The sequence below is a fragment of the Cottoperca gobio genome, chromosome 3, assembly GCF_900634415.1.
Source record: "Cottoperca gobio chromosome 3, fCotGob3.1, whole genome shotgun sequence".
Taxonomy (NCBI): domain Eukaryota; kingdom Metazoa; phylum Chordata; class Actinopteri; order Perciformes; family Bovichtidae; genus Cottoperca; species Cottoperca gobio.
In genome coordinates, this window is record NC_041357.1 from 8,451,718 (window position 1) to 8,465,289 (window position 13,572).

General features: G+C 40.0%; 1 protein-coding gene across 1 annotated transcript; it reads right to left on the bottom strand.

The window, feature by feature from the left end:
- Positions 1–2,629: 2,629 nt before the first annotated feature.
- Positions 2,630–3,817, bottom strand: socs4 (suppressor of cytokine signaling 4). Its single transcript, XM_029428137.1, has one exon. The coding sequence runs from the start codon at positions 3,815–3,817 to the stop codon at positions 2,630–2,632; it is 1,188 nt and encodes a 395-aa protein (XP_029283997.1).
- Between the last annotated feature and the right edge of the window lie 9,755 nt (positions 3,818–13,572).

A 13,572-nucleotide genomic window follows, 5' to 3' on the forward strand; every position in this document is an offset into this window, starting at 1 on the left:
CCCCTTTTAAGTGGGATTAATTTACTGTATTTAGGGTAAATACAATTACATGTGACGTGTGAAAATGTGTTCCATGAAAAAGGCCTACTGAGACTTTAGTTCTCAGCATCATAGTTATGAGACATTCTGAGGGTAGTGTGGCTTCATTTTAAGGCTTGAAATAATTATATTTAAGACATAAATTGGCTCTGTTTTGTGCAACTGTCTAACTTTATACGAGCCTAAAGATCAAAGAGCCAACTCTGCAAACCAAACCAGCTCTGATTCGCTACATCTAAAGCTTAATAGTAATAATGAAATGCACAAAATGGAAAAAGAGCACAGACCGACACCATACCAGCCAATTTACTCGAGCATGTAAAAGTAAAATGCTGACATCTGTATGACAAGACGGAAAAAATTAACTATTTTCAAGCCTGAAAACCTAATGACCGTGTGATGAATATTTCATGCTCTGTTTTGTATTCATTCAAGTAAACTCAGGGCAGATTTCTATACACTGCTAGTTGGAGAGAGACTGAGTGACACATGAATCAATTGAAAAATCTGGATTCCACCCCACTTATGAGGGGGATACAGTCTTTTTCATGTCCTTATCTCTCCATTTGCTCTGCTGAAGCTCTGGCATTTAGAGGTGTCCTTTGCCGAGAGCGGGATGAATTGTTTTCAGTGCGATACTTCAAAAGCAGCATTTTCCATACCATTAGCCTGTCTGACTGTGAGACAAGACTGCAGCTGCAGCATGAACATGGATGGATAAGCATGACATGCACCATTAAATCGTTCCAGAGATGACAAAAAAACTTGAGACGCAGAGGCAGTGTAAATGGCATTTATTGGTTTACGTATCAGTGCGGTGAATCCAATATATGCCTCAAGGGGGGAATCACAGTGATTCAAATACTTTTAGAATACTACTTGGTCCTATAGTGTACTGTACTTCACTTAGATGGCCCTGAGAGATCAGAGTACTGCAATTTTAGAAAACATATGCATAGAGGCAAAACCCAAGAAAATTAAGAAAATATCTTTATCAATTTGATAATGTGCAGAATGTGGAGAAAAAAACAACCAAATACACACAACAGCACAACATGAAGAAAACAGTGTGAAAACAGTTACAGAAACAAAATAATGTTGTACTTTTTTGGAGTTTAAACATTCAGATTTAAATGGGTATGCTAATAATCAGCAAAAGGCTATTGCTACAATAAAAGCAAATATCTGAAATTCAGAAAAAATATGTTGTGTTCTGTGCGACTTGTGCATTTCTGTATTCTGTATATTGTTCTTCCTATTTGCACGTGTTTGCTTAAGGTGCAGTGCATTTAGCTTTCAAGGCCACCGTAACTCCATTATGTAATCAGTTTTCAAATAGCAATACTTGGGAAAACTGTATGGGCACAACATATGTTAAAATATTAATTTACAGAGGAGCTTACAGTAAAGAAGCAGCTGAGTTGAGTGAAGACAGACAAATGAGGCAGATGAAGTCTTCCCAAAGCTTTGATCAGTGCAACTGTTCCACCATCGTGTGGCTGCAGAGAATAATGCAGTTCCATTGAATGAGTTCAAGTCCTCTTCATAAGAAACCATGTTTGAACTGTTGAAAGCCCTAAATGTTTGTGACATCTACAGTATTTAAATCAAGTTTTCAATAATGTATTTTTTCTGTCCCCATCCCTATCTCTTTATCTTACCTACAGTATACTGACTGCCAACAGAGTGCTTGAACCCATTTTGTGTAGCAGATAAAAACAGTCCTCCCGTCTTCAGTTTGCTTGACTGAACTCTCCCACAAGGAGGTAAATGTGGTTCACAACCTCAGTCTTTTGAGGGAGATGTGGTTTTAATTATGACTTCAACCGTTTTTAACAGGATTTATATGGCAATGTTGGAGAGAACCACTCTGTACCACTTAAAGTGGAAAGTTAATGAAGAATTAATAATGTTATATTACTCAGTTATGCAGTTTGAGTCTCTGGACCTTGAACCTTTGACAGCACTAGTTGTGTGTAGGACAAGGCCATAACAAAGCATCACATTTTTATGATATTAAGGTACATTAAAGCTGTGAAAAGTGCAGATCCTCTAGTAGCCACTAGAGATGCTAAATGCCCACACAAGACAACTCTGATTGAATTGAAGTCAAAGTTCAACATCAAGATTCCACAAAAAGTGAGGGTTAAAATTCAACGTTTTGGTGATTTTTTCTTGGTGAGAATCCTTACTCTATTAATGATATTAAGGCAAGTGTTTTGGGGCATGTTTGCTTAATTAGTCTCAGTGTATCTTGACCTTGGCTCCGGTAGCTGTCCCTGAAGCAGAAAGCCTAAATCCAAGGCTTCAAACCATCCCTTAATACTGAAGGAAGACACATTATCTCCATGCGTTCCTACAGTATATTGATTCAGACCTGTAGAAAAGGCTTTGGTTGTTCTATGTCTTGATGCATCCAGATCAATAAACATCTTAACAAACTCTCCAGTTCTGCAACTTTTAGACCTAAATAATCTGCAAAAGCAGAGCTACCTGGAATTCTCTGGAATATTGTTGCCTCTTTGCCAAGAGAGCCTGCCTCTGCTTGTCCTTTCTTTGTCCTCCACGGTATGAGGCCTGCTTTGGACTGTCACACAGCGCAGGCCCCATCACACTTAATGTGGTACTGTTGGAGGAAGTCCCTGAGCTGGTATGGCAGCAGCAAGTTGTCTATGCCCTGGTAGGTGATGTGGCTACAGATCACAGTCCTGCACAGATGCTGGAGGGTGAAAGGGAAGGTCCTTGGTAGCGGCCGGGAAAGGAGGGGCTCAAAGAAGAGGCAGGTGGCCGGGTCACTGTAGTGTCTCAGTAGTCCCGTCACACTGGGATCCCGGTACATGCACGGGTCACGCACATCAAAGCTGAAACGCTTGTTGTTCTGCTCAATGCGTGCGTGCAGGGAGCGGCTGTATCGACGGAAGCTGACTGAGAAGAGGAACTCATCCTGGGCAGAGTCTCGGAGCAGAAAGGTTCCCTCTGGTTTGCCCTCCAGCAGCTCCTCCGCCTCGAAGCGGTTCAACACACCCCAGTAACAGGAGCTGTTGTTGATCTGGAGGAGGTCTGGGACCAGGATGTAGTCAGTGTAGCCATAGCTGCCCTCTGCTCCCCCACGAGGACAAGAAGGGTCCCAGTCCTCCAGACTAGTGCCTTCAGGACCAGGAGAGCAGCAGATGTCGTCCCAGGAGAGAGGGGTCTGTGGTGGGGAGGTAGAGGAAGATGAGACATTGGGTTTGAGGGGAGCCTCCATGTCCTTGAGGGCACTCGGGTGGGTGGCTTGATTTTTAATAAGGTGCCAACACCGGGCCAGTTCAGATTTGGGCGAGAAAGGGCACTTGTCCTGCATGAGCTCTGAGACGTGAATCTTGCGTTTGGACCAGAAGAGCACTGAGAAGGGTCGCGAGGAGCCGGATGTGTGGTGGTGATGATGATGGTGGTGATGGTGAGAGCGCAGAGGAAAACACTGACCCACAGCATCCTGAAACTTCTGCCGCAGAGAGCGGCGGGACAAGGCCTTCCGACACACAACATCAATGTCTGCAGACGTCAATGCATCCCCGAGAGTGCTGCAGCTACACTTTCTCTCTCTGCGCCGCCTCGGACAGGATGTTGACCGCACACCCAGCTCCTCCGTGCCCTCCACTTCCAGCCCTCCGGGACTCGACCCATTGCGGGAGCTCCGGGAACGTTTCTTCCCCCGCCAAACATAACTGTCTGCACTCCAACTGCGGAGACCACTTTTGGGACGCGTGTCCAAACCTCGTGGCTTCTTCTCTGACATGGCTGCTTCCTCTTCTTGCTCTGTGACACATTAAAAAACAGACTTCTGAGTCACAACAGGATTATAGGACCATGAATCATATCATGAACACATTTATGAAACACTATGAATACATTAAATAAAGAATCTAGTGTATTATGAAAAAGTCGCTCTATAGTACCAGAATAAATCATTTGGACCATTGTTAAGTTGGAACCTTAATGCTGCCAACCCTCTAAATTCTTCAATTCAATGACATCTAAAATATTTTATAAGAGACTTGCTTGTTTCTTTACTCTGATTTTTTTATTTTGGTTACACCAAAAATTAACCTTCTTTTGTCTGTGTGTGCAGGATTGCTATCTAAACATTTGGTACAAGACTAACAGGCTAATGTGGAGATTTTTTTCTGATCATGTCAAGGGGCAAGAAATCAAATTAGGAATGCAGATTTCAGAAACAGCCTTCAGACGAAAATTGACCAGTTCCAAGGAATCGGTTTCACATCTAATTTAACCAGGCAACAGACTTTTCATGCTTCGTTGAGAGATTGTTCAGGAGGAAAGTTTTGTTAAAGTGCCCACAGAGGTATTGTTTTAACATTAACATATTTGTACATGGCAGCAGTTTGCAGAGATGGTCTCTTACAATATACAAATAACAATCTAATCAAACTGAGCATCCTGTGAACAACAGGAGGTTTAATATCATAGGCTGGTAATCACTCTTTGTTGTTATGAACTCTTTGAAGATTAATAAAAGAGATTATCTTACCTTCCAAACAGTGTCAGACTTTCACATCCATGTTACAGTTGTTCACTGCACATTAGCGGACATGTGTGACCCGCCTGCAGCCAGCTCCAGCTCTAACAGACGGCAGACTATTCCGCTTCCTATATAATTATGATAGCAAATCCCCATGGGGGAAGCAGTTTCCTCTCCGCCAGGGCCTGGTCTGAATGAATGAATGAATGAAGGGAGGGAGGTGGAGAGGGGAGGGGGGAGGGAGGGCTGTAAGGGGAGGTTTGTTTCGGATTAGTGGCAGTGAGACATCCTCTTTTCTCTTTTACATCTCCTTTACACATTCATTGACAAATTCCATCTCCAAAAAGAAAGAGAAAAAGATAACCAGAGCAGCCGGAGAGTGCTTTTTCATTCACAAAGTGTATTATTTCTGCCTGTTTTCCTATTCCCTCATGCTGATTTGAGTTGTTTTAATGTCATCAGATGTCCGTAGCTTAACTTAAAGCATCGAAGCACATTTCATGGGGAGCTTTAAATCTGTTTAAGTCTGTCTGCTGAGGATGCCAAACTACAAGCAGATAATCCCTCAGGTTTACGAGCAGCCTGTACACACTACCCGACTCGGCATAGCAGACTTTGTCTAATTAACAATTCTGCCCAGTAGAGGAAACAACGAAACATTTTAAAAAGCTTTACTTATTGATTGAATAACATTTGAGTTTCCCAGTTAAAACTTGCAGCAAGTGCTGCTGAAAGGACTCATTTGTCAAGGTGATGTCATCAGACACACAGTGTGAATGACATGTTGGGAGATATATAATTCATGAAACAAATAGACTACATTTTACATCAAATTATATTATTACTCCCAGTGGTTTAGCGTGTGTGTGTGTGTGTGTGTGTGTGTGTGTGTGTGTGTGTGTGTGTGTGTGTGTGTGTGTATGTGTGTGTGTATGTGTGTGTGTGTGTCCTCTCAGCTCTAAAAGATAAGGGATAGTCATCAATAAATGCCTGACATCTCAGATAATGTAGTGACACTCAACTTCCTCTTAACTGAATATTTAATGCACTTCACATTATCACACAGCCCAACCGGATGATAAGGCCACATGTTCTGGCAAACAACCAGATCAGTTTATCTGACTAAAAAAAAAGTAGTTAAGAAACTGAAAGTAAACTGGCTGAACTTTGGCTGAAAGGATTAGATAGCTTCAGTTAGGTTCCTTCAACAGTGGTTTGTTTCTGTCTTTTTGTCAAAATTAATATAAACAAGCTATTAGGATGTGGTCCCCAATCTCTAAAAACAAGACTTCAGAGCCTACAGACATGCAAGCATCTCCGTGAGGCCGTACTCATGCACAGTGGTGCTTTGTGCTAGCATGCTAACATGCTCCCAGTGCTTTAACATGCTGATGTTTAGCAGGTACAAATAATATTAAAGATAATAATAAATACTTTTTTTGTATAGCACCTTCCATGCAAAGATGCCCCACGAAACAGGATTAAAAAAAACTGCCAAAAACAATAGGTCAAATGTTTGCTAACAATACAGCAAAACAGCTTTTCTATTTATATGAATACCAAAGATAAAAATGCTCAAATTAAAAGATAGGTATTTCAGTTATGTTTGAATACCACAAAAGCACAAAAGCAACATAAAGAAACTGAGTTTGAAAACAAAAGTATTTTAATGTTGGATCTGAAGAGCCATCAGCTGCATCATCAGCTGTATTTATTATGTAATCTGATTATATCAAAGGAGGATTAATGTAACTAGGCAACACTTTCCTCATGTCATTCACAGATTCTCAGAAACTCCCCATTTCCCGCACTCTGCATGAAACATTCAGCCTCTTCATTGAACGACAGCACAAATTGATTGGGTAGAATAATGGATCGGAGAAACACACACACAACCACACACACACACGCACGCACGCACGCACACGCACGCACACGCACGCGCGCACACACACACACACACACACACACACACGCACGCACGCGCACACACACATACACACACACGCACACAGAAACACACAGCGTCAGGTGAACCACAGAGAGAAAGATGTGTGATCTGAAGTGGAAGATTTGTAATTTACCAAATAAAACAGAAAGTTAAAAAGAAAAGAGCCGACAGTAACACCATGTTTGCAAAGCAATAGTCTCTAATCAAAAATATAATCGTTTGCACTTCACACATTGATAAAGTGCAATAGATTCTATTTTTAGTTAGATACCCAGTCTTGTGTTCGACTGAGCTGACTTAATATTGTGTCAGTGCTATTTGTAAGTAAACTGCGTCACATTTTAACCCCAACAGTGTTTTTGCTTGAATTCTAGAGGCTTTGGAAAACAAAGAAATACATTTTGTAAAAGTGTTATTGACTAGTGAACAACTCTTTAAATGACTTTTACTCCTTCTCCCTCAAAACCCAGAATCTATGCAAATATTGTTAATTTAACCTAAAGTTTATCTTGGAGGTTAATTTTAGTTCAACATTGCTTCATTAGGAATAAAATGTACCTTGAGACATTTTGGGACTGTTTGCTTGATTGGCAGTAGCTTCAGCCTATCACAGCCAGCCATAGTGTTTGTCACTTGCTTGTTTCACTTGAGCCCCAAAGCCCTTGCTGAAATTTGTATCGTCCGGCTCCAGTAACGGAAACAGATGGTGAACAGCAGCAGAGCTGAGCTCCAAGCTTGGACTTTACACATGTTATGTTTATAGTCTACAGTATAAACACATATGAAGCCTTCTCATATCTGTTGCACCAACTCTCTACGATCTTATAACGTGTGTCAGTGGGGTGTGGTGCAGAGTTTTACCCAGGAAGTGCCTCCTGCAGTGGGTGAAATTCAGTCGGCCCATTAACCTGCTGCAGCCAGGACTCGACCAGGGGCTCATATCAGTCCACATTACAGAGGCATCGATCCCCGGAGCAGCACAGCCGACAGGAGAGCTTCTGAATAATTGATGCTGCTCTGATTGAATGGAGACTCTACTCTGCTTGTATTTTTATACAAAAGCTTTTACAGTTTTTTATTGACATTTAAGCAGTCAGGAGGAGTGAAACTACAAAATGCATGTGTTACAGTTCCTGGTGCAGTTTGTTTGCACTCAGTTCTGTGAAATCATATCATTTTGGTTTATACCTTTTTAAACTGCTGAATGACAGTGAAAAGGACGTGCCATCACAAAACTGCATCTTTTACAGATGAAGTGGCCATATCACAAACTGAGAGCTGCTTTTATCAACAATACTTTTATTTTAACAATTGATTAAATGACTGTCTTGTGAATCGACTGACTCTGAAAGCCCACTCACTGTACATTACCTGTCCAGTGCTAAACAGCAGACACAGTTGGCAACTAGCTGGTAAACATAGTGGAGCATTTAGCAGCTAAAGAGCCAGATACTTTACCTCAGGGGGTGATGGAGAACCAGAGCTAAAAGGAGTGTTAATGTTGGGCTCCTAGAGCCTCCTAGAACCAGGGGAAGGAGACCTTACTTTTTTACATTATTGGAGAACTGACATATCCCAGTATCATTAGGAATACATCCGTATAAGACGATAAGCCATATTTGCCTGTCAAGATAGCAGCACTGGAATCAAAAGAAAAGAGGAGGTAGGGGCCGAAAGTAGGAGGAATTGAGGGAAATGGGACACACCCCTTGTTTCCAGACTCACCTGTCTGCAGGATGTTTTGGATCCTTATTGAATCCCAGGCCAAGTGAAAGTGCAGTTAGGTTTTTTAATTTTTGCTTTATTTAATAAAAACAAATCTGGTTTATTAGCATTTTACATCTATTTAAGCCTCAATGACAAACATGCTGTTAACAATTTTTATGTGTTAGCTCGTCCTTGAAACATCCCAGCTGTGTGTGTGCGCGTGTGCGTGTGCGTGTGCGTGCGCGTGTGTGTGTGTTAGCTGAGAGGCAGTACTGTACGATCATGTGAATTACAGAGATGGTAAATTGAATCAGCAGGGAGTCTCTGGCTCCACTGGTCTCAGTTGTTTCCATTGATCTGTATCAGACAACTCTTCTCCTTTAGATACCACGGGGTCTCATTTCATCTCACTCAAAGAAATATTCCACCATTTCTTTTGTCCGTTCGGCAACCTGAGCTGCCGGACATTTGCCTCAAAGCAAAGTGGATGTTGGATTAAAATATGTTTTTCAGTTTGTTTGCTCAGATCTTTTGAGGTCCTTGTGCATTTCTGTTCTTAATACATGTTTTATGTATTATTACTACTTTAAGACATTTTACTTGCAGAATGTAATCATTTTCAACAATTTCCCTCGGGATAAATAAAGTTCTATCTTATCTTATCTTATGTCGATGCTTTAATTAGCTATTTCTTATTTTTGTGTGATTGATTCTCTCGCCCTTATGATTAAATAATTATATTTCCTGTTTCTCCACAGTATGTTCATAATGTTCATAACTAACAGTCCTTACGCTTGATATCTTGCACCTGTCTAAGAATAGACAAGTCTCCTTTATACCTTAATATCTACCTGCAGGCTGAATCAATCTGCTAACTTAGAAAAATCATGTGTGTGTATTTATGAATAATAATATAATTGATAGTAAAGGAATTAGGTCTTCTCATGGCAATCATCCAAAGATGGGACATAACTAAAATTACACAGTTAAGGGACATGGTGCTTTAGTTCATTCTTCCCATTTTTTATTATCTTTCTTTTCCGTTTTTCTTCTTTTTCTTTATTCTTCTCTATTCTTATTATATATATATATATATTCATATATTTATTTCTGTTATTTATTTCCCCCCCTTTTCTTCAATGATTACTTTAACTTTAGGTGCTTACTTCTTCTCTCTGTACCTTTTCTCTGTAGTACTGCACATTTTACTTAAGTACTTAAGGATTGGAGTACCACTTCCACATATTAAGATGGCACATGTTTGCGTGTATTGTATGCACATTGTTTTTTAGCCATTAAGATTCAGACAGGCTCGGATATTCATCTACTGACATGTGAGCTGCTGTATCGACTTTCCTCAGGGGAGATTTATTTATGCCTGCAGCCGCTCTACTTCCCGCAAGCAAGGTGTATCGAGAGGTTTCTCCTCTCTGTCATGTTAGAAAGAGCGTAACCCAAGCCAGGCTGGTCACTGGACTCTAGACTCAACACACGCATATTGGTATATGGATATACTTACACTAGTGCATCCTATTTTTATACAGAGTATGCATTTTCCTGCAGTGGCAGATAGTGGTCCAAAATGTTGACGATGTTTTGGGATATGCTACAAGCGTGGTTCAATGACAGATTTTAAATTCTAGTGGAGATCCCAAAGTTTTCAATGTGGACAAATATGTCAGGCTGAATTTGGATGTCTATAAATGTATAGGAGGTTGATGTAATGGCAAAACCACAAAACATGCCGTCTTGGAATGATCTGAATATTTAATGTGATAAAGGCACCCTGTGGAGTTTCTGACCATCACTAGTGCCATGGAGCATTGTTTTTACGTGTGCATTTCTGCCAATGGTTTTACATTATTCCACTAACCAGGTTTTGGAAATGTGCAAATAAACACATCAATGCACAAGCAGTGAAGAAGACAATTGGAAAATTGGCTTTGTAAATGTTTTATGAGGAAAGAAACACATTCAACATGTTTGTTAGACCTACAAACATAATGTAAAGAGAAACTCCAAATATAAAACACATAAATGGTTCTCAATTAATCTTTGTTTGTATTAAGCTCAATTGTAAAACAAAGCAAAAACATACTAATCCCAATATGAAATGTAGCAGTTATCCACTAAACTTAACTTAATGTAACTGAAGTTCATTTAGGCTACAGTAACTAAACTGGTGAATGTGTTTCCTTCCTCATGAAGTTGATACTTTTTGGGGGGAAAATCTGCATTATTGCATTGTTTGCGTCCATATTTACATCCACTATACTGGTCTTCTTCTCCCCCCGTTTTTTGCTGTGTATTAATCAGTTGAAAATGACTCTTTTTATGGCAGAATGTTTTTGGGTTGTACGTACATACGTCATTACGTGATATCTCTGGAACGCCTGGAGGGAATTTCTTCCAATTTGGCACAAACATCCACTTGGACTTAAGGATGAAATTATTATATTTTGGTGGTCAAAGGTCAATGTCACTCTGACACAAAACACATTTTTGGCCATAATTCAAGAAGTCTATTTTACACAAATGTCTAACAGGATAAAATTATGAAGTGATGACAATTTAAACAGACACGGGTGTAAACTGCAACTTAACTGGATGGCAGAGACCGCAAGGCAATAATTGTAGTTTACAACAGTTTTATGAATCTCTATTTTGACAAAAAGAAGATTTGTCACCGATGAAGTTTACAAATGAAAAACGTTTTCCTGCGAGTTCATCCTGTTTCTGCACCAACAGATGGTGCACAGTGCTGTAATTACATATAGACTGAGACTGGATCTTTATTTTCCTTTCACTGCTGTTTCAAGACAGCAGAACGTGAGTCAACACTGTTGTAAAAGACACCCTGACAGGATGTCACAGCATGAATCAATATTAAGAGGATGAAGAGGACGGAACTCCAACTAGATAACATAATTACTTCTTTTTACTGCCGCATGTCACTGAATCACGAGCACACAAGAAAGCAGAAATCTAGTTAGTTAAACCACGTTAGCATCACTTCATATTAAATATACAGCCACGCCTTAAGACTCACACTCTTTATTTATCTTGCCTTCTTGATCTCTTAACGTACAGGTTTTACTTTTTGTTCTCTTGTGGCTTAAAGGTTGGAAAAACCTTCTTATTCCACACTATCTGACATTTTCATATATATTCTTTATCAGGTTGTTCCAGTTGTTTACTGATTTAATATTCAAACCAAGATGTCTTTTGCAGATTAACTATTCTTTGGAAACGTTGTTAGAACTTTAAATAAAACTCTGTGGGTTTGAAAAAAGCGTCTGGAATCAAATCCAGATTATAACATATAACCACAGTTTTTAATGCTGCACAGAAACAAGAGAAATAGATTGTGGAAAGGACTTTATCTGACAATGTCACAAAGAGAATGGAAATTAAACATGAAAATATATAAATTGCCTTGAAGGTCTTCGGAGGAGTAAATGAGGTTAAGGTGTTTGTAAACCTTGATGTGAGACAGAAAAACAAAAGGATTCTCACTCTTTTACTATTTTATTATTTCTTTCTTGGGGTCTTCCTTAGAGCAACATTTAAACATTTTGGGAAAGAAATGTATTTGTTTTTACGCCGAGAGTAAGATGAGAAGAGTGTGACCACTCTCATGTCTTTATATTAATGTATGTACAGGGGGTGATTAGCTTAACTCAGAAGAGTCCCATCAGAGTACATCTATTAGCCCTCTAATAATTAGGGGGAGATGAAGTCACTGATAGTCATGTGAAAACTGAAACTGCAGAGAAACATTAAGCAAAAATAGTTCAGCTCACTCTCACTCGCTCATTTGATAGCTGACATTCATCTCAATCCTTATTGATATCTTCAGTAAAAACAATGCTATCATGTGTTTACATCTCATATTGTATGTTGGGTGAAATATGTACTCAGATCCTTCACTTAAGTCAGGGGTCGGGAACCTATAGGTAGTGTGCAAACACGTGACAAAACTGTGTGACGTATGCGTCCGACTTCATGTTGGTTGGATAACAAATCAACAATGGCGTCTAAAGCAAACAACAACAGCAATACAACTAAGTATTCTTTTAAGTATTTTTGACTCTCTGGAGTCCTCTGCAAAGGCAAGATTCAGAGAAAAAGTCCAAATTTGCGGCCGTGACCCGTACACGCTAAAGCCGTCTGATTATATTGAGGATTTGGATTCATTACCGCCGATTGAATATTCAGATATTGTGAACTACCTTGTGCTACAAACGTCGTGGGCAACCAACGCACAAATGAAGGCATACAAGAGCTTAGATGCTTATAATGTCTTTGTTTCTGGCTGGGTTGGTAGTCTTACTTACCAAACCACTGAAAGATGACAGGGTGCTCGTCCATGCCCGTGTAAATCACTCTCAAAGACCTCGAGATACACCGCTCAAGCCGTGCTTTGTGAGTGAGAAGAGCGCCGATGTTATCCTCACACACTGTGATTGTATGGCTGGAGTAAGCTTTACTTTTCGCAAGTGAAGTAGTTTCAAGAATAAACCAAACAAAAACATGCACAGAAGAAAAGAGCAAATGGCTGCCATCACATGTAAAGAAAGCGCCTTATTTACCAGTCAGCGATATGGAGAAGTAAGGTCTTACAGTGTTCGGGTATATCATAAGCACAAATGTTTAACGTAAACATTGAAAACATAGCTTTAGCATGAGCTCTTACCAGATATAAATTGGACGCCACACACACGGGTGAATTGTGCTTTTTCTTCTGTTAAATCCTCACGAGTTATGTTGCTAAACCAGCTTCACGGCGTTCTGTAGACAGCAATTCATCCCTCTTTTGTGGATTGTTGCTTTTGATGATTTTAGGAAATCTAAAGAACCGTTTCTCTGGGTCACGAGTAGCGTTATGACCACAATTATACACTGCGCACAAGGTTGGCATTTTCTTTCAATCTTAGACGTTTAAATACAAAGAAAATTACGAAGCGTTTGCAGCAACTCACACAGTGAACGGGCACCATCTTGGTTGTGTAATCCAACCAACATGGCTGACTTCTGGGTTGGGAAATAAGCGTGACGTCACATGCACACGATTTATGGCTCTTTCGATGATGCGATATGGCTCGCAGACAATTTTGAGCTGACATTTTTTAACATGATTAACAAGTAATAAATAATTATATTGTGTCATTATAAAGTAAAATCATTTAGCAGCGGATTTTGTGAGAAACTGCACAAAGCAAGCAGTAGACCAGGGGGGTCAAACTCAATCACAGAGAGGGTCAACATTAAAAACTGGGGCTACGTCGAGGGCCAAACACGGTCCACATTTATTGAACAGGATACACATATTGAATAAAGTGTAAAAAGATAT

Coding starts and splice junctions, on each gene's coding strand:
- socs4 (XM_029428137.1), bottom strand. CDS start 3,817: ATGTCAGAGAAGAAGCCACGAGGTTTGGACACGCGTCCCAAAAGTGGT.